The sequence below is a fragment of the Bubalus bubalis genome, chromosome 16, assembly GCF_019923935.1.
Source record: "Bubalus bubalis isolate 160015118507 breed Murrah chromosome 16, NDDB_SH_1, whole genome shotgun sequence".
In the NCBI taxonomy this organism is placed as follows: domain Eukaryota; kingdom Metazoa; phylum Chordata; class Mammalia; order Artiodactyla; family Bovidae; genus Bubalus; species Bubalus bubalis.
In genome coordinates, this window is record NC_059172.1 from 3,327,927 (window position 1) to 3,355,111 (window position 27,185).

A 27,185-nucleotide genomic window follows, 5' to 3' on the forward strand; every position below is an offset into this window, starting at 1 on the left:
TGTGATCTTTTTCCGGCGGGGTTGGGGGGGGGGGGGTTGCTGACCGTGTGCGCAACAGCATTAAAACTATGTCGATCACAGCAGCTGGGAGGGAGAAAGAGGATCAGAAAGGAAAACAGACGCCGCTGGGGTCAGAAGAGGCCGAGAAGCGAAGGCCCCCGGGCGTAGTCAAAGAGGCCGCGAGATTGCGAAAGCCGGGGCAGAAGGAACTGATGGAGAGCGCGGGGACCGCGGCATCTCCGCCCGCCGCCCCGCCCCGGGCTTCCGGGCGCGCGCGGAGGGCGGGAGAGGGGCGGGGAGGGGCGGCGCGAATGCAAACCTGGAGGGCGCGCGGCGGCACGCCTAGGGATCTCGGCGAGCTGGCCGGCCGGTAGGGCGCGGGGCCGGGGGCCGGGGGCCGGGGGCGCGGGGCTGGAGCCGGGGGCGCGGGGCCGGTGGGGCGGCGCGCTCCGGGGCTGCGCAAAGCACTGGGCACCCCTGTCCCCAGGGCGCTGACCCTGTGCCGGGGACCGGGGGCCGGGGGCTGCGGGTCGCGGGCAGCGAGGTGGGGGCGGGGAGCGGCTCCCGGGTGTTTTTCCGGCGGATGGTGATGGGAAGAGGGGCGCGGCGGGGTGGGGGTGGAGGTTTTGGGGGTCCCAGATTTGGATCGCGGGGGATCTTGAGCGGGGTAGGGGGCTTGGGGGGATGTTTTTTCCATTAGCCCTGCCAGCGGCGTGACTCATCAGCTCACGTGACTAGGGAAGCTGACAAGATTCGCGGAGCTTCGGTCAGTGAACTGGGAAGACCCACTTAACCAAGTTACTGGCAGGCTCAGGGAGGACTTTTGTGGGGTCCCCCAGCCTCTGTGCCTGGCCCAGAACTGCTTCTTCCTTAGCGGCCGCGGCTCTGAAACTGGGGCTCAGCTCCAGCCTCCCCAGCTGCTGCCAGCTGTGGGATGGAGAAGGTTTGTAACTGTGTCTAGCAGTTGGCCTCTGTCCCACAAAGAACCCCTGGTCTGCCCTATCTTGCCCACAGCACCCTGTGGACCGAGCAGCCTCCGCCTGACTTCACAGGATCCAGAGAAGCCCTGTGGATGACTGTTGAGCAAGCCTGAAACAGCCAGAAACCAGAGAGCCAGCCAGACCCTAGGAATATCTTCAAGGGCTCAGACGCCAGGCCTGGACAGCCCGGAGGCCAGCAGTGGGATCGCGGCATCGGCTCCCCTGGCGTCATGCAGGGCCGCAGCCTGCCCTTCCGCGTGGCCACGCTGGTGACAGGGCTCCTGGAGTGCCTTGGCTTCGCGGGTGTCCTCTTTGGCTGGACGTCTCTGGTGTTTGTCTTCAAAAAGCAGCATTACTTTGAGGAGCTGTGTGAACCGGATGCCGGGTCGCTGGGCAATGCCACCGGGCTGGATGGTAAGGGAGCAGGACCATCTCTGAATCTGGTTCCCAGGTGGTGGGAAGAAGGGCTAGACAGGACGCCAGGGCCGCCCCCCTCAGCCCCCCGCCCAAAGCCAGGCTTTCTATGGTGAGAAAAAGGGGGCATCAGCCTCCCCCACCCTCAACCTGGACCTAAGAGGTGCCTGGGGAGGGAGGTGCCCGCTCCCAAGGGCTGATTAGCAGCCATCACGGCTTAGCTGTGAAAGGGGTAACTTTCCCCTCGGCAGGCTGTCCTAGATGGAAGAGGCTGCCCTGGACTGGGAACAGGCTGGGTGCCTGCCTGCCAGGAAGGCTGGGACGGGTGGGGGGGTTGGTGCATCTGCCTGGACTCCTGGGATGGGCCCGTCTCTCCTCCAGATTGCAGGGCCCGGGACGAGCAGTTCTCACTCATCTTCACCCTGGCCTCCTTCATGATCAACTTCATGACCTTCCCCATGGGCTACATCTTCGACCGTTTCAAGACCACCGTGGCCCGCCTCATCGCCATGTAGGTCCCAGGGGCACCGGGCCAGGGCTGGGCAAGGGGACTTTGGGCAGAGGCGCAGTTTGCAGGGAGCCCCAGCTCAGGCAGAGGCGCAGTTTGCAGGGAGCCGCAGCTCAGGCAGCTGGGCACCTTTGCTCCAGCAGTGCCGCCAGGAGCATACCTGGGTGTTGACACCTGTCTCGGCTTTCCCTGTTCCCTTAGCCCCTTCTTCCCTTTTTCCCCCCGCTTCTCTGTTGCATGTGACACTGGGCTGTTGGTCGTGCTGAACTGGGCAGAAGGCCAGGACTGCTTCCCGTAGGGGGTGCTGGCCTGGGGCAGGGCTTGTGAAACCAGCAAAGCCTAGAGTTGCCACTGACACCCATGAGACGAGCTCCCACTGCAGGGGCGCAGGTTTGATCCCTTGGCGGGGAACCGAGATCCCGAGTGGCGTGGCCACAGAGAAAAACTGAACTGTCTCTGCCTTGGTGCCGGGGACCCCGTGTCTTCATCACACCCAAGTGCCTCCTCGCCACCCTCCTCCTGGCCTCCCCCCAACCCCATCACTTCCCAGAAGTTAGGCAGGACGGTGCCCCGGGGTGTCTTTGGTGGCGGGGACTTGAGGTTCCCTCCCGCGGGGGTGCCCAGGCCAAGTAGTTGAGGAGAAGGAGGGCCACGCTGGCTCACAGGGGTGCCGCTGAGCTGGCCAGCTTCTGTGATAAGCGGCAGCCTGGGGGGCGTGATTAGGACCCAGCGTGGTGTCTCACTGGAGGTCCGGGGCGTTCAGCTGTTGGAGGGACTGGAGGGTGGCCGGGCCAGGCCGTGGCAGGATGGCGCAGCAGGTCCTTGGCTCTCTGAGCCCTTGGGTGACCGTCTCTGTCGTTCTTGGGCTCCAGTCTCCTGTCTCCTCCTCTTTCCTGTCCTGCCTTTGCCCTTTCCCTCTTCTCTGGCCTTGAGTGTGTGAAGCAAAACCCAGTCTTCCCACCTGCGTTTGCTCCTCCACTTTTACACAGAACATGTCACTTCTGAGATACTTCTGGTCAACAGATGTGTCAGAAGTGAAGTGGCAAGCCATTCTCTGGCACCAGCTGGGTGTCTTAGGTGTGTGCCAAGTGTTCAGTTGTGTCCGACTCTCTGCGACCCCGCCAGGCTCCTCCATCCATGGGATTTCCCAGACAAGGATACTGGAGCGGTTGCCATGCCCTCCTCCAGTGGATTTTCCCAAGCCAGGGATCGAACCCACGTCTCTTCTGTCTCGTGCATTGCACATGGATTCTTTATCCGCTGAGCCATCTGGGAAGCCCTTGGGGGTCTTATAATTTAATTCAATCCTGACACTCTCTCTGGAGGCCCTGCAGCAGACCCCATAGGTTAAGGGCTCGGTCCCACCAGACCGCGCCTGCCCCCCTAAGCAATGGTAGGCCCCCAGGTTCCCTACAACGTCTGTCTGAGTCAGCTACAACTCTTGAGATGCCCCTGACCTCCTCCTTGGATTCAGTTCTTTGTGAAAGGGCTCGCTGAACGCAGGGAGATGCATTGACCAGTGTCTGAAAGGGCATGATAAAGGATACAGATAAACAGCCACATGAAGAGACACAAAGCCAGGTGGGTGGTGGTTCCGAGCCCAGGAACTCTTGCATCCCTGTGGGCTTGTGGTGCAGCAGCCTCCTGGTCCCTGGAGGTGTTTGCCAACCTGGGAGCTCTCCAAACTCCACACTTAGGGGATTTTATGGAGGCTTCCTCACATAGGCACAATCCATTATTGAGTCCACTTCCAGCTGTCTCCCCTCTCTGTAGAGAAGTGGACACAGGGGTGGAAATTCCAGGCATCTCATTGTGGCTTGTCCACCTCTCCACAGTTAACTCGTCAGAACAGTAGAACAAAAGACGCTCGTAGTGTCTTCTCTGCAGGAACTTATACAATTATTGAACCCCTGTGTCAAGGCCTGGGGACAGGGACCAAATATGTAGTTCTTGTCATAAATCAGAATATCACACATAAGCCCTGTTTTTATTACCCCCTGCCTTACGAGATGCCCAGACTTCTAAGAGAGCCCAGTAACCTTGGGATCTTGGTCGTGAAATCATAGCACCTTAGAACTTTAAGCCTGGGGTCTGGATCAGTCCAGTCCTTTCCTTTACAGAAACAAGCTTCTACGAGAGAGTAGTACCTTCCTCAGGGTCACACAGCAAGAGCCGTTTGAACTCAAGGTTTTGTAGACCAGGCACAAACGTCTTTCTTTAAGGGCTCTTAAAGACACAGGGTTAGGGTTAGGGTTAGGGTTAGGGTTAGGGTTAGGGTGTCTTTAAGAGCCCTTCTTAAAGGGTTCTGGGTTGGAGGACCTTGGGACTTCTGGGTTGGAGGACCTTGGCTCCACACATCCTTGCCCCTCCACGCTTCTCTCTTTTTTAAAGAAATGTTTGTTTGGATGCATTGGGCCTTAGTTGCGGTGCGTGGGGTCTAGTTCCCTGACCAGGAGTTGAACCTGGGCCCCTGCGTTGGGAGCTCCGAGTCCTAGTCACCGGGTCGCAAGGGGAGTCCCCCAGGTTTCTCTCTTCGTGATGACATTCTCCGTCTCCCCTTCTGTGTTCCAGATTTCTCTACACCAGCGCCACGCTCATCATAGCCTTCACCTCTGCAGGTGAGTGCTGTCGGGAGGGACGTGACCCCGGGCACCCAGTGGATGGGGCAGGGGCAGAAGGCTCATGGGGGAGACACTGGCCCCACAACTACTCAGATCCACAGACTCTGAGCTGGAAAGGGCCCTTGAGGGCATTATTGCTGGTCTTTAAAAACAGCTTAGTGATAAGTGTGAATAATAAGGACAGGGGAGAAATTGCTTCAGAGAGAAAGAACTAATTCAAAAGATTGCATCCTTCTGTTATGTCTTAAAATGTTCTCTCTTTTTAAAAAATGAAATAATAGGGAATTCCCTGGCAGTCAGTCCGGTGTGCACTTCTGCTTGTGTTTGTGATCCTTGGTTAGGACTAAGATTTCACAAGCTGTGCAGCATGGCCAAAGAAAGAGCAAAGAAAGGAAACGATAATATAAATGGTAATTGTTGAAAATATCCTGACTTAGCAGGGTGCAAACGGACAACTCTATGGTGGTCAAAAAGTTTTCCTCTTCAAATTTTACTGGTCTGTGTGCTGTGATATGCTTAGTTGCTCAGTTGTGTCCGAATCTGTGTGACCCCATGGACTGTAACCCACCAGGCTCCTCTGTCCATGGGATTCTCCAGGCAAGAACACTGGAGTGGGTAGCCTTTCCCTTCCTCCAGGGGATCTCCCCAACACAGGGATCAAACCCAGGTCTTTCACATTGCAGGCAGATTCTTTCCCATCTGAGCCACCATTCAATGCCCAGTCTGGTTTATTCCCCCCTTTCTTCATGGGGAATAAAGTGGGGAATGTGTAGAGGAGAAAACTGAGGTCAGAGACCCCCTTGCAAAGACTTAGAAAAGGCCCCAGAGCAAGTTAGTGGGGAGTGGGGCTGGGACCCTGCTGTGCTCTTTGCTACCAGCATCTCCTTATAGCAGCATCTCCTTATAGAGGCCAACAGATGCCTTTCGGTCTTCTCCCCGGAGTCAGGTCTTGGGGCTCAGTTTTGGGGCTTAGGAGGTAAGAGCACCTTGCTCTGCTGTGAGTGGTGGCCGCCCGATGCTGGTGGTCTGCATTGGTGTTCAGTGAACACAGGCCAACTGAGGTTTCTGTCTGAACAGACCTCAGGAGGTAGCCTGGCACCTCAAGCCAGTTATTTAAAACCCACTCTGCTCATTAGCACGGCTTCATCCCTAACAGCGTGGCCGTGAGCTTCACGTGGCTGGGTGTGGAGGTGGCTGGCTGCGTACAGCGTGGCCGTGAGCTTCACGTGGCTGGGTGTGGAGGTGGCTGGCTGCGTACAGCGTGGCCGTGAGCTTCACGTGGCTGGGTGTGGAGGTGGCTGGCTGCGTACAGTGTGGCCGTGAGCTTCACGTGGCTGGGTGTGGAGGTAATGGCTGGCTGCGTACAGCGTGGCCGTGAGCTTCACGTGGCTGGGTGTGGAGGTGGCTGGCTGCGTTTTGACGCCCATCTGTGAATCCCTGGAGCCACAGTTTGCCCTTCCCCCAGAAAATGGGGCTTTTTGATTTTGGAAAAAGTGTTGAGACCACAGTGACGCTATTTTTGAAAGGAACCTCAGCCAACCTTCAGGGCGTTTGGGGAGGCACCTTTTCCAGAGACAGAAATTGAATGGTAAGGAGTGTGAATGCTCTAAAATGAGCAAGTTCACCGTGTGTCTCCAGGTAGGGAACAGTAGTTACTAGAATAATAGTTACTTTGGAGAATATTGGGAAGCACACATATGCTATGTTAAGGTTGAATCACTTGGTGGAAATGTTACGCTGTTTTTATTTCTCATTCAGGCCTCTGGTTTCACTCAGGAAATCACATAGGGCTGGGGTAATTTTAACACTGGCAAGAGCAGAAATCAGGCTTTGAACATTCTAAGTGCAACTGCATTCAGTTACAATTTATTAACACTGTTTTCATTGTACTTATTTTTATAGTTAGGGCTTCCCTAGTAGCTCAGACTGTAAAGCGTCTGCCTGCAATGCAGGAGACCTGGGTTCGATCCCTGGGTTGGGAAGATCCCCTGGAGAAGGAATGGCAACCCACTCCAGTACTCTTGCCTGGAGAATCCCATGGACAGAAGAACCTGGTGGGCTACAGTCCATAGGGTTGCAAAGAGTTGGACACAACTGAGTGACTAACACACGCATTCACAACAAGCAACGCCAGTTACTTTTCATTGACACTCGTAATATAAAGATTCCCTTTTTTTTGGCTCCCTCGCTATTTCACTGTGGGATCTCAGTCCCCTACCCAGGGATCGAGCCCTGGCCATGGCAATGAAAGTCGGCATCCTAACCACAAGGCCACCAGGCAACTCCAAGTATAAAGTTTCCTTCAAAAATAATACATTCCTTTTGGATAGTGAGTCACATTAAAAAAATTTTTTTTTAGCAAATAAGACAGGCACAGCCTATGGCCCAGATCATGAAGGTGGACAGAAAGAAGGCAGTGACCTGAAAGGGCACTGGCAGTTCAGGAGACATGGGTTCGATCCCTGGGTCGGGAAGATGCCCTGGAGGAGGAAGGGGCAGCCCGCTGCAGGGTTCTTGCCTGGGAAAGCCTGTGGGCAGAGGAGCCTGGCGGGGCGCAGTCCGCGGGGCTGCACAGTGTCGGACGTGACTGAGCGGCTGCACCAGCCCCAGCCCCAGCTCCTGGTGCTGTTCTTCCTCAGCCTTGCTCTTCTTGCCCAACAGCTGCCAGAGCCATTGGAGTGATTTTTTTTTTTTTGCATGTCGGTCATTTCAAGGGCAAGAAATTCTTTTTATTCATCCTGAATTTCTAACGCCAGGCAAACACCCACCACAGAAGAAATGCTCAAAGTCTAATGAACGGAGGAAATGCAGTTCCCGGGCATTTTCTCTCTCAGATCCCACAGCGCCTTAGGAAGGCAGAAGAGCAGGGACTGTTCCCATCTATCAGATGAGATGACTGAGTTGCAGCTTCAGAGTCCAGCTCAGTGCACTGAGTTAGAGGCTGGGTGTGTGGGCTCAGTCCAGGCTCCTCTCCCCTGCAGTGTCAAGATGAAAAGGATTGAGTGCGATTTAGTGAAGGAAGCGGGCAGTGGGTTGAGTCCTGCCTCTCTCGGTAAACATCCAGCCTGCCGACGACCAAGGGTCATCTTTGATGGGGAGGAGGGTCCCTTTGCAGGAGCATGTGAGGGAGCCTTGACAGTCCCCTGAGACCCTTGGAGGGTGCTGGAAGGGCTGCCAAGAATCGGGGACCTGAGCACAGGCTTGTAGGGAGCAGAGGGGAGCCCCAGAGTGCGGGGCTCCGTGTTTGGGTTGCTGGGTGGTGTCACCCCACCTCTGTCTCGGATGCTTGCAGACTCAGCTGTGCTGCTCTTCCTGGCCATGCCCATGCTTGCCGTGGGGGGCATCCTGTTCCTGATCACCAATCTGCAGGTGTGAGCCCGCCCTGGCTGAGGGCACCTGGCAGGACCTTGGGGTGGGCAGGGGAGGTGCAAGCCCTGCTGCTTTGGCGGCCTCTGATGGGGTGGGCCCCAGCCGGAGTGGCAGCTCCTGGGGTGGAGGGGGCTCTGCGTATAAGGGCCTGACGCTTGCTGGGTGCACGGGAAGTGTTTCACAGGCGAGTGAGTGACTCGGGCTGGTCCTGTGTTCTCCAGATCGGGAACCTGTTTGGCAAACACCGCTCGACCATCATCACCATGTACAACGGAGCATTTGACTCCTCCTCTGCGGTCTTTCTCATCATCAAGGTAGAGGGTGACAATCACCCGTGTCCCCTGCTGCTGGTTGGGCCTTGGGGTGGGCCCCAGGCATCCATAATCAGCTTCTAGCGTAGAAGGCAAGAGCCTGGACCAAGACTCATTCTTAGAAATAACTGTCAGCCCCAGATTCTTACCTGGACTTGTTGTACCATGCAGTTTATGACAACATGAACCTTGGCACCTCCACCATGCTTAAGTGTGAGCTCAGTGGCATTGAGTTCATTCATGCTGCTGTACAGCCATCATCAGCACCCATCTCTGAGACTCTTCTCAACCCTGTGAAGCTGAAACTGTCCATCAAGCAATAACTCCCCACGCCCCATCCACCTCCTGCTAGACCCTGACAACCACCGTTACAATTTCTATTTCTGTGATTTTGGCTACTGCAGGTACCTCTGAAGTAGAATCACATACTATTTTTTTTCTTTCTGTGACTGTATTATCTCATGTAGCATCATGTCCTCAAAGTTCGTTTTAGCAGGCGGCAGGGTTCCCTTCCTGTTAAGACTGACCCCTGTTCTCTTGTGCATGCCACAGGTGTTACCCGTTCGTCCTTAGAGGGACGCGGGTTTGCGTCCTGCTTTCGGACGTCGTGAGGTGTTGGTGTGAACGTGAGTGTCACACTGACCTTCCCCTCTTGCTTCTGCAGCTCCTTTATGAACAGGGCGTCACCATCAAGGCCTCCTTCATCTTCATCTCTGTCTGCAGTGCCTGGCATGTCGGGCGCACTCTCCTCCTGATGCCCCGGGGGCACATCCCCTACCCGCTGCCCACCAACTACCGCTACGGGTAAGGACTGTGAGCTGGGGACGGTGTGGCCAGAGCCCCTCCTCTGACCTGGAGTGGGAAGCGGGTTTGGGACGGACGTGGTTACAGTAGGGCAGAGGAAACCTGTCTCTGGACAGGAGGACTGGACCAAGGATGTATCAGTTAGCTACTGCTGCGTAACGAATGATCCCAAAACTTAAGGGCTTAAAACCTTTGGTGTTTATTATCTTCCCAAGTTTAGTGGTAGCTGGCTACTTTTACTGATCAGGGAGCTACTTAGTTGCTCTTGACAGGACTTCTTATGCCTGCGATCGTCTGGAGGGCTAGCCGGGGGCCGGCTGGCCTAATGGCCTTACTCACAGGGGATTTGTCTGCTTGTCTGGGGTGGCGAGGATATCTGGGTCACGTGGCTCGCATTCTCCAGCAGGCTGGCTGGCGCTTCTTCACTTCTTGGTTTCAGGGTTCCAAGAGCATGCAGCAACACGCAAGTTTTCTTCAGGTTTAAGGCTGGATTGGCACACTACTTATTTATTTTTAATAAATTTATGTATTATTGTTGGGTTTTGGCCATGCTGGGTCTTTGTTGCTGCATGGGCTCTTCTCTGGTTGTGGAGAGCGGGCTTCTCACTGCTGTGGCTTCTGTTGTTGCGGAGCACAAAGTCTTGGGCACACAGGCTTCAGAAACTGCCGCCTGAGGTCTCAGAGCTGTGGCTCCCGGGCTCCATAGTCGTGGCACACGGGCTTAGTTGCTCCACGGCACATTGATCCTCCCGGATCAGAGGTTGAACCTGTGGCTCCTGCATCGTCAGGCGGATTCTCCACCGCTGAGCCCCCAGGGAGGCCTGGTGCGTCACTTTTGATGGGTTGTCCTGGTTGAAGACGCTCACGAGGCCAGCCCAGATTCAGGGGTTGGGGAAACAGAGCTGCCAAGTTCCTTTGCAAAGGGTAGAGAAGAAAGCAGATGAAGAAACGGGACCATCTCTGCGTCCGCTCAGTACGAGCAGTGGTGCCAGGGACGTTTGCTGGCGGCTCGCTTACTCTCTGGCAGCCTGGCATGCTCTCTGGTTTCATTTCACAGTAGTACTCGGCTGCGTATCTGTATATCCATCTTCCAGATCAGAACAGTGAGGCTCGGAAGAGTTAGGTCTGAGCCACGTTGCCACAGCCAGGAAGAGGCAGGACTGGGATTTGAACCCACGTCTGTTCTACGCTTCCCACCCTTCTATTGCTCCCGTACGTGGCTGCAGATTAGAATTGCTGGGATTAACTGGAGATGTTTCTAAAAAAGATAACGGGAGCCTGCCTTCCACGCCCAGACCTTCTGACTCAGCTGGTCTGGGCCTGGACGCCAGCGCTGGGGCTGTGAAAAGGTGATTCCAGTGTGCAGTGAGAGGGACCATTTCCTTTCCCTGCATCCCACGGGTGTGTCAGGCTCAGCTCTCAGTCCTTGGCTTGGGCTGATAGAGCTTCTGTTTCCACAGTCTCTGCTCCAGAGACAGCCCCCAAGAGGAAGACAAGAAGGAAGCTGAGTCCGAAAAGCTGGAGCTGCAGTCTAAGGAGTTCCTTTCCCCGAAGAAAGGTGAAACCTGCTGGTTAACTCATTTCCCCCCCAAGAAACTGGCCTTCCCCTGCGGCCAGCATGGTTTGTCACCTCCAGAGCTTTGCCAGGGACTCAGGGCCAGAGAAGGTCAGGTGGCAAAGAGACCTGTAGGATCTTTCTGACTCCCTCAGCCTACAGAGGGTCCAGAGAGGGGCAACCCGTTTCATTTCATCTCTCCTTTCCATCCCCAGCGCACCGTAGCCCTGTTCCCCAGAGCTCAGTCTCCACCCTTCGCCTTGCCTTGCCCGCCCACTCCTAAGCGTGCCTTATCTGTCCAGTATCTGCAGGTCCCGTGGGTCAGCCCTGTCTCACTGCCCCGTCTCCATCTTGCCTCGCCTTTCTGTCTGTTTTGGGTCCTGGGTTACAAATGTCCCAGAGCTCTGCCGGCTGAGGTAGAAACAAGAATAAGACCCTGGGAAGTTCACCGAATGAAGGGAGGAGTGCGCTTGCCAGGCCACATCCAGGAGGAGCCGAAGCAGGATACCCCTGGGGACCCCAGGGTCAAATCCTCGCCACTCCGCCCCTCGAGGAGAACGGTCCCATTGGGCAGCCTGGGGTGAGGCTCAGAGCACTCAGTCCACGGGCTCACCTGGACCGTGAAGATCAGGGCGGGGAAGGTTTCCGTGGGAGACTTGGAGACTGGTGCTGAAAGAGGAGGAGGGGGTGCCGAGCTGCTGAAATCGTTGATGTCCCCGCCATCCTGTACGTCGCCTCTGACTTTCTCCTCTCCTTGCCTGTCTTTTCCTCATCCTGCCTGAGAACAATCGGGAAGGTTGGTAGTGTGAGAAGCATCCCAGTGTGAAGGGTCAGATAGTGGACAGCAGAGCATGGGAGAGCCGTGCCCCCGCGGCAGTGGGGCTGGGATGTTGCATGGAGGCGGGGGTGTTGCCCTCGGAGAGTCCGGGGGGGGGGGTGAAGAACAGGTGAGCTCAGAGCTCGGGCTCTCCCGGTAAGACCTGTGCATCCAGTCCCCCCCAATTTAATAGTAGCTCTTGCCCGAATTTTCTTCCCCCTCATCAGAGACCCCGGGACAGCAGCAGGCACCCGGCTCCTTCTGGAGCCACACCTTCTCTCGGCGCTTTGCCTGGCACGTGGTGTGGCTGTCTGTGATACAGTTGTGGCATTACCTCTTCATCGGCACCCTCAACTCCCTGCTCAACAACTTGGCCAGCAAGGACAGTGCGCTAGGTAGGTGGGGGGCCGGGAGGCAGCCCCTCTGTGCATCGCCTCTGGGGACTTGGCACCTCACGTGGTGGGGCGCTGAGCTCAGCAGGGCTCTGTGCTTCGAGGGAGGTCTGAGCCTGAGGTGTGGGCTGGAGGGTCAGGCAGGGCAGGGGCGGGTGGGTGGCTTCCTCTGGAAGGCAGTCCTGAAGAGCTCTCGCCGCCCAACCCCTCTCTGCCCCCTGCAGTCAGCACATACACAAACGCCTTTGCTGTGACTCAGTTCTTCGGAGTGCTGTGTGCGCCCTGGAACGGCCTGCTCATGGACCGACTCAAACACAAGTACCAGGAGGAAGCGAAAAGGACAGGTGAGCCCTGCACTCCAGAGGGTCAGGGAGCCAGCGTGCGGGAGGTTTTTGTTTATGTCCACGCCCATCGTCTTTTTTCTTAAATCCTTTTCTACTTGCATCTGTTCATTCATCCTTCCATGACTCATTCACCCATCCATCATCCATCTATACATCATCCATCATCTGTCCTTTTATCCACCCATCACCCGTCCATCCATCACCCATCCATCCATCACTCATTTATCCATCCATCATTCATCTATACATTATCCATCATCTGTCCTTTTATCCATCCATCACCCATCCATCCATCAGTCATTCATCCATCCATCATTCTCCCATCATCCATCATCTCTCCTTTTATCCATTTATCACTCATCAGTCCATCACTCACGCATCCTTTACTCATCCATCCATCACCCATCCATCCTTCCATCATCCATCCATCACCCATCCATCCTTCCATCATCTGTGCATCACCCATCCATCACTCATCTACCCATCACCCATCCATCCTTCTATCATCCATCCATCACCCATCCACCCATCACTCATTCATCCATCCATCATTCTCCCATCATCCATCATCTATCCTTTTATCCACTTATCACTCATCAATCCAACACTCATGCATCCTTTATTCATCCATCCATCACCCATCCATCCATCACTCATCCATACATCCATACATCATCTGTCTTTTTATCCACTTATCACTCATCCATCCATAGCTCATCCATCCTTTACTCATTCATCCATCACTTATCCATCCTTCCATCATCCATCCATCATCCATCATCTGTCCTTTTATCCATCCATCACTCATCCATCCATTCACCCATCCATCCATCATCCATCCATCCATCACTCATCTATCCTTCCATCATCCATCCATCATCTGTCCTTTTATCCACTTATCACTCATCCATCCATCGCTCATCCATCCTTTACTCATTCATCCATCACTCATCCATCCTTCCATCATCCATCCATCACCCGTCCATCTATCATCCATCCATCCATCCATCACTCATCTATCCTTCCATCATCCATCTATCACTCATCCATACATCCATACATCATCTGTCCTTTTATCCACTTATCACTCATCCATCCATCATTCATCCATCCTTCACTCATTCATCCTTCCATCATCCATCCATCATCCATCATCTGTCCTTTTATCCATCCATCACTCATCCATCCATCACCCTTCCATCCATCACCCATCCATCCATCACCCATCCACCCATCACTCATCCATCCATCACCCATCTATCTATCACTCATCCATCCTTTACTCATCCATCCTTCTATCATCCATCCATCACCCATCCATCCTTCCATCATCCATCCTTCTATCATCCATCCATCACTCATCCATCCTTCCATGCATCATCTGTCCTTTTATCCATTCATCATGCATGCATCCATCCATCCATCTACCATCCATCCATCACCCATCTATCCATCCACCCACTAGTCACTGAGTGCCAATTATGTGCCAGCCATAGTTTCAGATTCGGTAACAGGCCTGACAGTTACGTCCTTGTTCTCACGCTATTCTAGTCTAGAGAGTAGAGAAATGCAAGTAGTCAAGCTTTGCGGCCCCTGAAATAAACCTGCAGGGAGCTGTGGCCACACAAAGCAGGGCACCTACGCTGTGTGTTCCTGGAGGAAGCGGCCTCTGAGCTCCTAAAGGGAGAGTAGGAAGTGGCAAGATGAAGGCGAGGGCCTGGGGGAGTGGCCCAGGGGTGCAGTGGGGTCATTGTTCATGGTGGTGAAAGAGAATGAAACCTTGAGGAAGCTGAGGAGCCCCAGTAGGTGGTTCAGGCACAGGGCGTGCTGGGGCGGGGGCTGGGGAGAGGGGAGAAAGGGCAGGCGGCGTCCTGCCAGGGAGCTGGGGCCTGATCCTGGGACAAGAACGGACGGACAGGGCGGCCTGCTCGTTTTGTTGTTTCAGCCTCAAGCCACACGGCCTGTGGGGTCTAGGTTCCCCAACCAGGGGGTTGGACCCTGGCCACGGCAATGAGCGCGCTGAGTCCTAACCGCTGGACCCAGGGACTGCCAGTACCCCTGGAGTTTCATCTCCCCCGCCCCGCTTCTCTGAGCCGCTTCTAAAGCAAACCTCAGACATCAGATCATTTTATTTGTAAACACTTCAGTATGTAGTGCCAACAAGTAAGGCCTCTTCTGTTTAAGTGAAGCATCACCGGGAGGAATATCATTATGACGCCTGAGACAGCCTCCGATAATTTCTCAGTGTCATCTGTTCATTCATGTGGTCCAGTTCGGATTTCGCTAACGGTCTCATCTGAGTCTTTCTGTCACTGGTTTGTTTGTTCAAATTCGGATCCATACAGGGGCCACAGCATAGTAAGTCTCTATCCCCCACCCCCTTTTTCCGCTTCGTTCACTTACTGACCGGACTGGGTTACTTGTCTGGTCAGGTTTCCCACATTTTGCATTTGGCATCCTTTTCGTGTCATTTTTAAACGTTCTTTTGATTGGGCTCTGTCTGTAAACAGGCAGATCGGAGACTCAGTTTGGTATCTTTTGGCAAGAATAACTTGAGAGGTGGACCCGTGGGCTTCCTCCGAGGTCTCATCTGCAGACCCTGGGTACCTGTTGCCTTGTTCTTACGATGTTAGGATTGATCCGTGCACTCAGACATTGTCAGTCTGATCCACCCGTTGTGAAAGGTTCTCATCAGCTCAGGCCTTGCTGCTACTGATGCTTGATGCCTAGACCCATGATTTTATTAGGGTTGCAAAACAGAGAATTTCTATTACTGTCTTTTCCTTCTGCTTTTCATAGCTAAAACTTTCTCTAGAACGACAAACTATATTAACTATTTTGTTTACCCGGAAATAAATGCATATTTTTTTCCTCTGTTTGAGCCTCTCTGGTGGCTCGTATGGTGAAGAATCTACCTGCAGTGTTGGAGACCCAGATTCGATCCCTGGGTCGGGAAGATCCCCTGGAGAAAGGGCGTGGCAGCCCACTCCAGCATTCTTGCCTGGAGAATCTCATGGACAGAGGAGCCTGGCGGGCTAGTCCACCGGGTCGCAAAAGAGTCAGACATGAATGTGCAGTGGACACTTTTTCCTCCTCTTTTCTAGTTTCAGAAAAGTGAGTTGGTATCTAAGCAACTCCCAGGGGTAACCACTCATGGTTTCTCTTTTGAAATCTTATTTTAAGTATATCTGACGTGTTTCAGTCCGTCTCTGTGACGATCCTTCTTCAGGTTCAGACTCCCTCATCCTTGACCCCTGGGAGCATGACCAGTCAAGCATCTGTGTCCTTTACAGGAAGTTAGTTTTGGAGAGGGCTCGGGTCCCTTTCACTGGGTAGGTTTCCTGGCCCAGACCCGAAACCACCCATCCCTTCAAACAGTCCTGGGTCCCATTGAATGAGAAATGGTGTTTAACGATGGCAGTCTGGATGCTGGGGTTTCTAATTCTCCTGGGCTCTCAGGGCTTTTAGTCCTCAGAGGTAAGATACAGATAATTTTTTGGATGAAAAGAAAATAAATCATGAATATCTAATACTGATATTTTAGTTCAAATTTTACTTGATTTTTGCATTTGTATCTCTTTTCTTCTGAAAATCATGGTTCCTAAAATACTATACATATATACTATATGTACATATACTGTGTACTATATATATACACACATACATATATATTCTGTATATAGTCTTTTAAAAATATATTTCATGCATGATTACTGGTTTAGCAATTGTTACTAATAACAGCGCCAGTGCTGACTGTTGGTGCACCTTCCTTTCCCCCATTCCCATTCTGAAGATACGTCCCCTAGGATCTGTCCGTCAAAATTATGGTATTTTAAGAGTCAGCAACTTGATAGAAAAAGTTGCATTCGTTGGTTTCATCTCGTTGGATTTCTTTTTTTTTCTTTTTGGGGGGGAATGCCTTTGCTTGTTTTCTTCCTATTACTCTGATTTAATTTTTAAGGACATTTTTGTATCAAACGTTGACATTATTCCGAAGCCACAAGTAGGAAACAGGAACCGGCCCACCGCATTTGTTTCCTCCTCGGTCCCCTGGCCTCCCTTCCTGCCCTCGTTTGGTAATTGCTTTGATTTTTTTCCCCCCTAAAAGACAGACTCGTTTGCATGAACAGTTTCCCTTTCTTAGGTAAAAGGCGGTAATTGCTTTGATTTTTTTCCCCCCTAAAAGACAGACTCGTTTGCATGAACAGTTTCCCTTTCTTAGGTAAAAGGCGGTAGCCTGCAGGCCTCTGCCCGCAGCCTGCTTTGTGTGGCTCGGTCCTGGGACGGCCCCTCGGCGGGGCTCCATCCTTCCGCGACTGTCCTTGTTTAGTCGCTCAGTCGTGTCCGGTTCTTTGTGACCCCGTGGACTGCAGCCTGCCAGGCTCCTCTGTCCATGGGGTTTCCCAGGCAAGAGCACTAGAGTGGATTGCCATTTCCTTCTCCAGGGGATCCTCCCGGCTCAGGGATCGAACCTGCATCTCTTGCGTTGGCGGCAGCTTCTTTACCCCTGAGCCCCCAGGCAAGCCCTCGGCCTTTGTCTGCTGCCTCATTCTGTCATGTTCTGCCACAGTCACTCCCCTCCTGCTGCCGGTTTGGACACCTCCAGTCTTTCGCTGGAACCCATGGTCCTGCCCGGAGTATCTGGCTGTGGGTTGTGATCATCTGTGAGTGGCTGACGCTGGCCTGTGATTAGGATAAATCACTGGGGATGGAGGCATGGGTACATGTTTGAATGGTGTTTTGGTTCAGTTTAGTTCAGTCGCTCAGTCGTGTCCAACTCTTTGCGACCCCATGAATTGCAGCACACCAGGCCTCCCTGTCCATCACCAACTCCCAGAGTCCACCCAAACTCATGTCCACTGAGTCACTGATGCCATCCAACCATCTCATCCTCTGTCGTCCCCTTCTCCTCCTGCCTTCAATCTTTCCCAGCATCAGGGTCTTTTCCAATGAGTCAGTTCTTCGCATCAGGTGGCCAAAGTATTGGAGTTCCAGCTTCAGCATCAGTCCTTCCAATGAATATTCAGGACTGATTTCCCTTAGGATGGACTGGTTGGATCTCTTTGCAGTTTAAGGGACTCTCAAGAGTCTCCTCCAAATGTTTAGGAAGTGAGTTATCCACGTGTACTGATGGATTGGAGGTGGGGTGTATGGAGAGAAGGGGTCAGTGTGGCCCCCGCCCCATGGGCGTCCTGTCAGCCTCCTGTTTCCCTTTCGGTACAGGGGCCCTGGCCAAGGCCACTGCCCTGCGCTCGGTGGTGCCTTCCCTGACCCTGACGTCCCTGCTGAGCCTGGGCTTTGCCGTCTGCGCCTCCATACCGGTGCTGCCCCTGCAATACGCCACCTTCATCCTGCAAGTGGTCAGCCGCTCCTTCCTGTACGGGTGCAACGCGGCCTTCCTCACGCTCGCGTACGTGGGCTTGGTGTGCGCTCCCTGATGGGGGATTCCCCGGGACAGGGTGGGGGGTGGGGGTTGCTGGGGGCGGAGAAGTCAGGGGAGGAGACCCAGATGCAGGGGGAGGTGCGCTGGAGGCTGTGGGAGGGGCATAGCCTTCATATCCACGAATGCCCTCCATGTCTGCTCCCCTCTGCCTCTGTGATCTGCCTGGCGAACTCCTGTTCACCCTCCAAAGCCCACTTCTGTTGTAGCTCTCCCAGGGAAGAACAGAAAGAAAGCTTTTTCTTTCCTTGTGGCACTTTTCTTTCTTCTTCTTCTTTTTTTGGGGGGGGCGGATATTTTCTTGGCCCTGCCACACTGCTTGTGAGATCTTAGTTCCCTGACCAGGGATCGAACCCACACCCCTTCCATGGGAAGTGCAGCGTCTTAACCCACTAGACCAGCAGGGAAGTCATTATTCTTGCTGCTTCTGCTGGGGCATGCATCATTTAGCATATGGTGGATGTATCTGTGTCTTTTTCCTGAGACCTCCTGGGGCCCAGCCTGCATCTGGGGCCCTGCTGTTTTCCCCGGTCGAGCGCGGGGCCATCTCTGTGTTCCAGCAGAGGTCAAGGGGGGGCCCTGTGGGTGTGAGTAAGTGCCAGCTGGCTTAGACTAGGGGAATGGGAGCAGGGGGTTGACCAAGACCCACCAGAGCCAGGCCCCTCCGGGGAGCGAGGGTCCCCAGAGCCCGCTGGAACCTCCTTTGCCCGCCCCTGCGCAGGTTCCCCTCAGAGCACTTCGGGAAGCTGTTTGGACTCGTGATGGCCCTGTCGGCCGTCGTGTCTTTGCTGCAGTTTCCCCTCTTCACCCTCATCAAAGGCCCCCTCCAGAATGACCCATTATACGTGAGTACTGGGGGCTGGGGACCCTGGCCTTAGACTCAGATCGGGGCGACTTTGTCAGTCTCCAAGCCTGGCCGGGGTGCCCTAGGTGTGGTTCCCGCGGGAACGTTTCTGCACATGGCTACGTCCTGGGTCTTGCTTTTCCAACGGGGGTCCGTGGGAGAACCTATCGTGTGGCGGGGATACTCGAAGCCAAAGGGTTAATGTGGATGGCCTCCCAGGTTGTCGGGGACTCTGCAGGCCTCAGTTTCTCCACCTGTGAAATGGGCACAGCATTCCTCCTTGCCCTGCCCTAGGCGGGTGGAACGAAAAGTCACCCGAAGTCCATCCCATAGGGCACCGTCAGGTCTGAGTGGGACGCAGAGGAGAAACCCAGTGGGATTCTGGTCCCTGCATGATGGTGGACTTGGTCTCACTGCCCCCTCACCCTCCAGGCGGGATTCTGGTCCCTGCATGGTGGTGGACTTGGCCTCACTACCCCTCACCCTCCAGGTGAACTTAATGCTGGTGCTGCTGACTCTCCTGACATTCATCCACCCCTTCCTGGTGAACCGGGAGTGCCAGGGAAAGGAAAGCCCCCGTGAGGTCGCCTAGATCAGAAGCCCCCTCTTGGCTTCCCCGAGGATACGTCATCTTCCTCCCCCTCAGAGGACCCCACATCCAGGAAGACTTGGCCCACCCAGGCTGCTTATATTAAGTAACCATTATTCTTTCCGTAAGACAAAAAGCCGTTTTCACCTGCCTGCCAAGACTGCTTATCCGCAAAATGGGAGCAAAGGCACAGAAAGGCTTTCAGTGTCAGAAGCGGGAACAGCTGGCCCTGGCGAACGCTTGGCCTGAGGCGGGCGATGGGATGGTGAGCTGTGACTCCTGCTTCTCTGGGTCTCTGTCCCTGAAGCCTGAGCCTGCCTGGACCCTGTGCGCCAGATACGCTTCCTGGTGAAGGCTGAGGCTGTCCCGCTACTCAGCATTCAGCAGTGGCACCCAGCTTGCCCCCAGCGGCCCAGAGGATGAGCGCTGGGGGAAAGAGAGGCAGGTGGGTTGGGGCGGGGGGTCCCAGGTCTGCTGTTGATGCCGAGTGGCCTTGAGCAGACCCTTCTCCCCTCGGAGCGCCGGTTTCCCATTTGTGAAAGGAGAAGGGGTTTGGAGTCGGCCTTCCCTGCAGCATTCGTGTTCCACTGGATTGGCTCAAAAGTTCATTTGAATTTTTCATAAGATGTTATGGGGGGCCGGAGGAGGGGGCAGAGATAACCTGAACAAAGTTTTGGGCCAGTAGAAGGTTTTCAGAACAGTGTCAGCCTGCCCACCCTCAGAGCCGTGAGAACCACCTGGCTTGCTGGACCCAGGGGTCTCTGACGAAGCCTTTCAGGGAGGTTTTCTTCAAGAAGGGAGATGATTGTTTTTATAACATTGAGTTATGTCCTAAATCATTTCATTAAAAGAAATAAAGCCTTTCTGTCTAAGACAATTGCTGCTCCCAGGCTCTGGGGCCGTGGTGGTGTGTGTGTGCGTGCCTGTGTGTTCCAGCCCAGACCTGGCCCGGGGCCGTGGACGTGGGCGGTGTGGAGGTGGCTGGCCGCAGCCCCAGGCATGGCAGCTGGACCCAGGGTGGGGCAAGAGCCTCAGACTGGGGTCCAGCCACCTGGTCCCGAGACCTGGGCTGGGGGGCCCCCAGGAATGCCCTGCCTCGCCTCCTCTTGCTGTCCACCCTGCCCCTACCCTGCTGCTACACGCGCCCGCCCCCACCCCCCAGCTGGACTCAGAAGGTCTGACCCTCACAGCAGCTGGGCAGGCCCCCGAGGTCCTTAACTGCTGGCTGTGGCGAGTCCTTTCCACCCCGGAGGCGCCTGTGAGAACTAAAGGTGGTCTCCACTGCCTAGCGTGTGCTGGGCACCCTGGAGCATTCGTTTTACTCAGACCGGAGAGGAGGTGGGTCGTTAAGGGAGAGGGGGTGAGGGGCGGGCTGGGCGAGATGGGAGAAAGTCTGGAACACGCCCGGGGTTTGACTCCTCTTCGCCGGGAGAGGACTGAGGACTGACTCCTGCCTTCGGTCAGTCCGTGATTACTGAGCTGCTGTGGGGTCTGTTCTAGGCACTGGGGCATCGAGAGAGGTGCCCGAGGGTCTGAAGCCAGCTCTTCTCTGAGCTGCCGAGGGCTAATTTTCCGGGGCCGGGCCTGGGTGTGCAGATGACATGATTGCTGACAGATGCTTTCATCCGGTTGTCTTGCTCAAAAGCTTTCGGTGGCTGTCTGTGGCCCATGGGGTGGAGCCTAGATTCCAGCCTGGCAGTGCAGATGGTCGGTCAGCAACGTGATTCCAGTTCCCCCCTCCGCTCCTCACCTCCTGGGGCCCAGCTCATCCCCGCGGGCCCAGGTGTGCGCTCTAGCATCTGTGAGCCTACCCGTTCCTCCCTTCCAGCCCGTCTCTGCCAGGGAACTCTGCTGGGTCCACAGGGGTCCAGCTCGAAATGCCATCTCCTCTGAAAGCATTTCTGCGGCTTTGAGCAGCCCTGAGTTCCCGGGTCTTGGTCATACCCTTCTTGGAGACTGGCCCCCGCCTCCTCTCTTGGCCCCTTTTCCCATTTGGACAGAAAGGCCCGGGAGGCAGCCTCTGGGTCTCACCCCTGGCTCAGGGAATAGCGGCTGCTTGCCAGGTGCACGGTGCCGGTTACTGTCTGTTGGAAGACTGATCACAATGAGTGGAGTCTTGTTCTGGCTTCAGCTTTAACAAGGGACAGAGCAGGGCACACGGGGTGTGGTGGGGAGGGCAACAATCGACTGGGAGCCAAGGCAACCCTCTCGGCATCCCGGCTCGGTCACCAGTGTGACCTTGGATGGACCGCTTCTCCACCTCTCGGTTATTTATCAGTGTGATTGGGGAAATACACCTGCTTCTCTGGACTGGATTAGAAGTTAGGTGCCTAGACACAGTGGGTACCTAACAGATCAAAGCTATCAATACAGTTAACGTCTTAAATTTTGAAAAGGTTGCCTCGTGTCCACCAACTGGGAAACGAATTAATAAAATGGTATGACCGTACAGTGGACTCCTGCTTGGTGATACAGAGGAGTGAGGTATTGATACATGCGACCACACGCATGAACCTTGAAAACATGCCGAGTGAGGGAAGACGGGCCACGAGGGTAGTACGATTCTCATTCAGATACGAAACATCCAGAACAGAAAAATCCATAGAGGCCTTCCCTGGTGGCTCAGCTGGTAAAGAATCCGCCTGCAATGCGGGAGACCTGGGTTTGATCCCTGGGTTGGGAAGATCCCCTGGAGAAGGGAATGGCTAGCCCCTCCAGTATTCTGGGCTGGAGAATTCCACGGACTGTATAGTCACAAAAAGCCGGACACGACTGACTTTCACAGAAGGGAAATGAGAACTCTTAGGGCTGGGCACATGAGCTGCTTCTCACTGACTCATCTTCCCCAGAAATCAGGCCTGACTCTCTGGATAGAGGTGTTCTCTGCACTTCCTGAGAGATCCAGGCACTTGAATTTTTTAGTAACGGCTCTGTTGGGATAGAATGCGTACACCATACAGTCCCCCCGTGTAGCGTGCGCAGCGCATTGGGTTTTAGTGAGTTGTACCACCGTCTCTATTGTCAAGTTTAGAGCGTTTTTATCATCCTAGAAACCCTTCCGTGAGTTCCTCCTCGGATGCGATCAACCGCTCTTTGCAACAAGGAAGTGAGCTCGCCGGGGGTTCACAAGGGTGGTTCCGCTCAGCAGCAGGTGGGCAGTGCCACCCTGCTCCCTGCTGCCAGCCTCAGCAGACGGGGACCGCTGCAGGCGGTGCCAGGCGGGGTCCTCTGGGGCAGGGGACAGTCCACCCGGAGGGAGAGGAGGGCGCCTGCTGCCCCCAGGACAGGGACAGTGCGAGTCAGCGGCTGCGTGTGGCCGTCTGCTTTCACCACCAACTTGCGGAAGAGGACAGCAAGGCTGTGACGGGAAGCTTCACCAGGACCATCCAGCTAGTGCCTCGTGGACCTGCTGCCTTAGCCCACGTCCGGGGACTCCCCGGGTGCTCCAGTGGCAGACCCTGTGCTCCCAGTGCAGGGGGCTGGGGTCCAAGCCCTGACCAGGGAATGGGGGTCCTACATGCTGCAACAAAGACCCTGCATGCCGCCACTGAGACCTGGTGTGCCAAGTAAATAAATAAAACATTAAAAAAAACCTATATCTGTCTGACTCTTAAGGTCACATTCCTTTTAGGTGTGGCCTTTTCTTTATGTTCTTATGTTTATGCCGTAAGTTTATTTACAAACCTGTCTAGGATGAGTTTGATCCTTTTTTTAGAGGTTGCGCTTCTTCATGTCTGTCTCGTGGATTATTTGTTAAGCAGATGGTGTCTTACTATCAAGGAGGGCTGCGGATCCAGACCCAAAGAACAGTCATCACAGCTAGTCACCTTCCCACTGAACATGCTGTATTCTTCCCCAGACTCTCCTCACGGTGGCTCCTGTGGACCACACAGATTGAGACCCTCTGGCTGCCCTGTGCCCACCCAGCGCTGTCAGAAGCTCTGCGAAAGATGCAGAGACCAAAGGTGGAGGGCAAGGCGGCTCATGCCACCTGCGCCTCGGCCTTTCCTTTACGCTCTCGGCGTTCGTTCTTATGTCAGAAAGAGACAGCTGTTGTAAAGCAGGTCAGAGAATAAAGAGCCACGTGATAAAGGGTTATCGCCGTTCATGTCAGCACCCGGAAATGCCCACGGTTAGCACGGGGCCCTGTGTGCCGCCCGAGGTGCGGCTGCGGGTGTAATGACGGAAACCGTCTCCCAGGCCCTTCTTTACAGCATCACGCTGCTGTCACAGGCGTGACTTTAAATGGCCACTTACACCCGCGTCTGATGGCCGTGGCACAGTGACCTCCCTGCTCCGCCCTGCGTCTTGGGCAATGTGCCTCTGTCTCTTCTGTCCCCCCGGGGCTGCCTGGGCGGGGGTCCCAGATGGCAGAGACTTGGGAGAGGGGTGGAGGGCGGCAGGTCGGGGCTGTGAACAATAACAGCCGGAGGAGCCCCTTGGGAGTTGCTGGGGGAACCCCATCACGGTGCTTAATCCTCTTCCCTTGGGCTTCCCTGGTGGCTCGGCTGGTCAAGAATCCGCCTGCAATGCGGGAGACCTGGGTTCAATCCCTGGTTTGGGAAGATCCCCTGGAGAAGGGAAAGGCTCCCCACTGCAGTCTTCTGGCCTGGAGAATCCCATGGACTGGATAGTCTGTGGGTCGCAAAGAGTCAGACACAACTGAGCGACTTTCATTGGTCTAGGGCTGACTGTTCTCCAGTCTGAAGGCGCTGGCTGCCTGCTTCACAGGGCGGTTGGTCCTCTGCTAATTCGAAACCTGGGGTCCCCGCAGGGATGGCCTGGAGCTCCTTTCCCTGCCGGTCCCTCCGGGCCTAGATGATCCCCGAATGCATCGAGTGTGACTTGGGCACAGCCCTGAGTCCCTCCTTGACTGTTCTCCGGGAAGAACGCTTGCTTTCCAGCACCAAGCCCACAGGCTCCCGTGCAGACCCCGGTCCTCTGTTGGTGATGAGGAGCCCCAGGTGGGCCACGTCTGACCACTCCTGGGCCGTTGCTGCCCACCTTGGGGCCGACTCGCTGGGAGTACGCTCAGGGCCCTCTGCATTCCCTTTCCCGCGCCTAGGGTCACCTCCCAAGCCTGAAGGTGGACTCAAGCTGTAGGTGCAGGGGAAAGGCTCAGGGCGTCCCAGACACGGTCCAGCTGTGTGACCTCAAGGCACCCCTTCATCCCCGGAACCTCAGTTTCCTCACCTGTGATGGAGACAATAGACAGCACAGGGCTGGTTGGAAAGACTAGAGAGGACTCGGGGAGTAAAACCTGGAGGCAGCTGGAGTCTCCACGACCAGCTTCCGGGTCTCTCCCACCAGAGCTCGGGACTTGGTTCAGGTGCCTCTGTTTCTTCATCTGTAAACTAAGAATAACAATAGAATTGGATCTTGGGGTTGGGAAGATGAAGTGAAGTAATGACTTCAAAGCGCTTGGAACACGACATAAACTGCCCTGGCAGGCAAGTACCCAATCAGCAGCATCTGTGATTCCCTGGGGGGCAGACGGAGTGAGAACTCCAGGCCTGGGGGGGCCTGGAACGTCACTGCCTTGGTTCGGGGCAGAAACCAGCTCGCAAGCATTTGTCGGAACTCGTTTCTGTCTGACAAAGCAGGGCAGATCCTCTTGAAGTGTGTAGAATGGGAAAGCTTCAAGACAAAAACAAAAACTTTCTAACTATCCCAAATCTTAAGCCAGTGAAACATGTCAGCCTTCGTATTCATTTCTTGCCCTGCTCTTTGCTTCTGCAGTACTCAGCAGAGGAAATCTGTGGGCACAGAGGGATTGGGTTGTGGATTCCTTCCGGGGCCAGGGGTCAGCGATGGCTGGGGTCCAGCTGGGAGTGCAGACAGCCAGCCCTGCACTCTGTTCTGTCCTCAGGCTGTGTGTTCTTGAATGGGTCACAGCCCCTCCCTGCTGCTGAGGATAAAGAGGCTCCACGTGAAAAGCACTTGGCCCTGGCTCATAGCAGGTCCCGGAGTAATTTCATTGTTAATATATGCACAATATCACCTTGAAGGTCAACTGCACGCTTTTGTTTGTTTGTTTTCTCTTAATATATATTTTATTGAAGTATAGTTGACTTACAATGTTTCAGATGCATAGCAAGGTGATTCAGTGATACTTACACACATGTATTATTTTTGAAATTATTTTCCATTAACGTGTTATGCTTTAGAAGTGAAACGATTTTACTCTCCTTGCTTGGAAGTATCGCACCCAACCCGTGGTTAACTCCTGCAGTTCCTCCAGCTTTCAGCTCCTACCTCCCTTCTTTCCTTTCCAGCCTGTTACCCTGTACAGATTTTCATTGCACCAGGCACTTGTCTAGCATAGAGCTTGTTACAGTTGCAATTTAATGTACAGATTAAAAAATAATAATAATGCAAGACTTCCATTAGTCTTGGAATTCCAGGTAGGCAGTAATTGTATCTTTTTTCCCCTAATGATAAAGTTATCTTTTTAAAGTAATTTTTAAGAAATGCATTTGGTTTTGGCTGTGCCGGGTCTTCCTTACTGTGCTCCAGTAGGTGAGGTGTGTGGGCTCTGTGGTTGCAGCTCGTAGGCTCTAGAGCTCAGGCTCAGGAGTGATGGCCCATGGGCTTGGTCGCTCTGTACCTTCTGGGTCTTCCTGGACCAGGGATCACAGCTGTGTCCCCTGCATTGGCAGGCAGATGCTTAACCACCGAGCCACCAGGGAGGCCCAATGACTGTGTCTTTTATTACCCCTTGTATCCTCAGGGCTTTGCCCCTTCCCTTCGTGGCACAGAGGACTTCCCTTCTGGTTCCGCCGGTAAAGAATCTGCCTGCAATGCGGGAGGCCTGAGTTTGATCCCTGGGTAGGGAAGATCCCCTGACGAAGGGAAAGGCTACCTACTCCAGTATTCTGGCCTGGAGAATCCCATGGACTGTACAGTCCATGGTGTTGCAAAGAGTCAGACCCGACTGAGTGAATTTCACTACCTGGCACTGAATTGTTGTCGTTCAATCGTTCAGTCGTGTCTGACTTTTTGCGACCCCATGGACTGCAGCACGCCAGGCTTCCCTGTCCTTCACCATCTCCCGGAGCTTGCTCAGACTCATGCCCATCAAGTCGGTGATGCTGTCCAGCCAGCTCATCCTCTGTCATCCCCTTCTCCTCCCGCCCTCAATCTTTCCCAGCATCAGGGTCTTTTCAAATGAGTTGGCACTTTGCATCAGATGGTCAAAGTTTGGAACTTCAGCATCAGTCCTTCCAATGAATATTCAGGGCTGGTTTACTCTAGGATGGACTGGCTGAATCTCCTTGCAGTCCAGGGGATTCTCAAGAGTCTTCTCCAGAACCACAGTTTTAAGGCATCAGTTCTTCTGCGCTCAGCCTTCATTATGGTTCAACTCTCACATCCATACATGACCACTGGAAAAATATAGCTTTGACTAGATGGACCTTTGCTGGCAAAATAATGTCTCTGCTTTTCAATATGCTGTCTAGGTTTGTTATAGCTTTTCTTCCAAGGAGGTACACAATAGAGGTTCAAGAAATACTGGATATAAGAGACACAGGAAGAGAGAGAGATGAAGGAAGGAAGGAAGGGACGGGAAGGAAAGAGGGAGGGAAGGAAATGAATGACTGTTTGAAGGCAGGGGGCACCTCTTTCACCTCCACCACCCTGAGATCTCCGTTTGCCATTGGCAGGGACTTGCTTGAGGAAAATGCAGGATGACTTGAACCAGGAGGCTTGGGAGAAGGTTGAAGGTGTCACGCTGGGGAAGTAGATGGAATCACTGTATGTTTTATGACAAGAAAACAAAGACTGAAGCATAAAAAACAGAAAAATTTTCTCCTTGCGTTTGGCCTCCCCGCTCTGCGAGTGAAGATGTGTGTTGTGCATAGGCATTAATCAGACTGCCTGAGGAGACAACATTCCTTCTTAATCTCACAGAGGGTCACAACTCCTTAGGCGATAACCTTCCTTCTTAAACTTGGAAGAGGTCCCAGGGACCTCTATATACGTAGATATGCTCACTATATGTGTAGATCTGGATTGTGCAAGCTGTCACTGAAAGTGAAAGTGTTCATCACTCAGTCGTGTCCGACTCTCTGTGACCCCACAGACTGTAGCCCACCAGGCTCCTCTGTCCATGGGATTCTCCAGGCAAGAATACTGCAGTGGGTTGCCATTCCCTTCTCCAGGGATCTTCTGAACCCAGGAAAATCCCCACATGTTG

The 27,185-nt window shown here is 54.2% G+C and overlaps 1 protein-coding gene across 2 annotated transcripts; it reads left to right on the forward strand.

The window, feature by feature from the left end:
* The first annotated feature begins 215 nt into the window (after positions 1–215).
* On the forward strand, positions 216–19,865 carry SLC43A3 (solute carrier family 43 member 3). Of its 2 annotated transcripts, none has more exons than XM_025266024.3 (13): positions 216–370; positions 1,015–1,394; positions 1,776–1,905; positions 4,474–4,520; positions 7,816–7,892; positions 8,114–8,206; positions 8,868–9,007; positions 10,468–10,565; positions 11,607–11,774; positions 11,996–12,115; positions 17,339–17,525; positions 18,277–18,400; positions 18,890–19,865. In XM_025266024.3, the coding sequence occupies exons 2-13, from the start codon at positions 1,211–1,213 to the stop codon at positions 18,989–18,991; spliced, it is 1,470 nt and encodes a 489-aa protein (XP_025121809.3). In that variant the 5' UTR covers positions 216–370; positions 1,015–1,210; the 3' UTR covers positions 18,992–19,865. The 2 variants fall into 2 exon arrangements, with proteins under 2 accessions (XP_025121809.3, XP_025121810.3); XM_025266025.3 differs by lacking the exon at positions 216–370 and adding an exon at positions 630–766.
* Positions 19,866–27,185: the final 7,320 nt, after the last annotated feature.

Excerpts from the sequence above, each read along its gene's own strand:
- SLC43A3 (XM_025266024.3), top strand. The coding sequence starts at position 1,211 with ATGCAGGGCCGCAGCCTGCCCTTCCGCGTGGCCACGCTGGTGACAGGG. Across the intron at positions 8,207-8,867 it reads CGGTCTTTCTCATCATCAAG|CTCCTTTATGAACAGGGCGT; the intron begins GTAGAGGGTGAC and ends TTGCTTCTGCAG. Across the intron at positions 12,116-17,338 it reads GGAGGAAGCGAAAAGGACAG|GGGCCCTGGCCAAGGCCACT; the intron begins GTGAGCCCTGCA and ends CTTTCGGTACAG.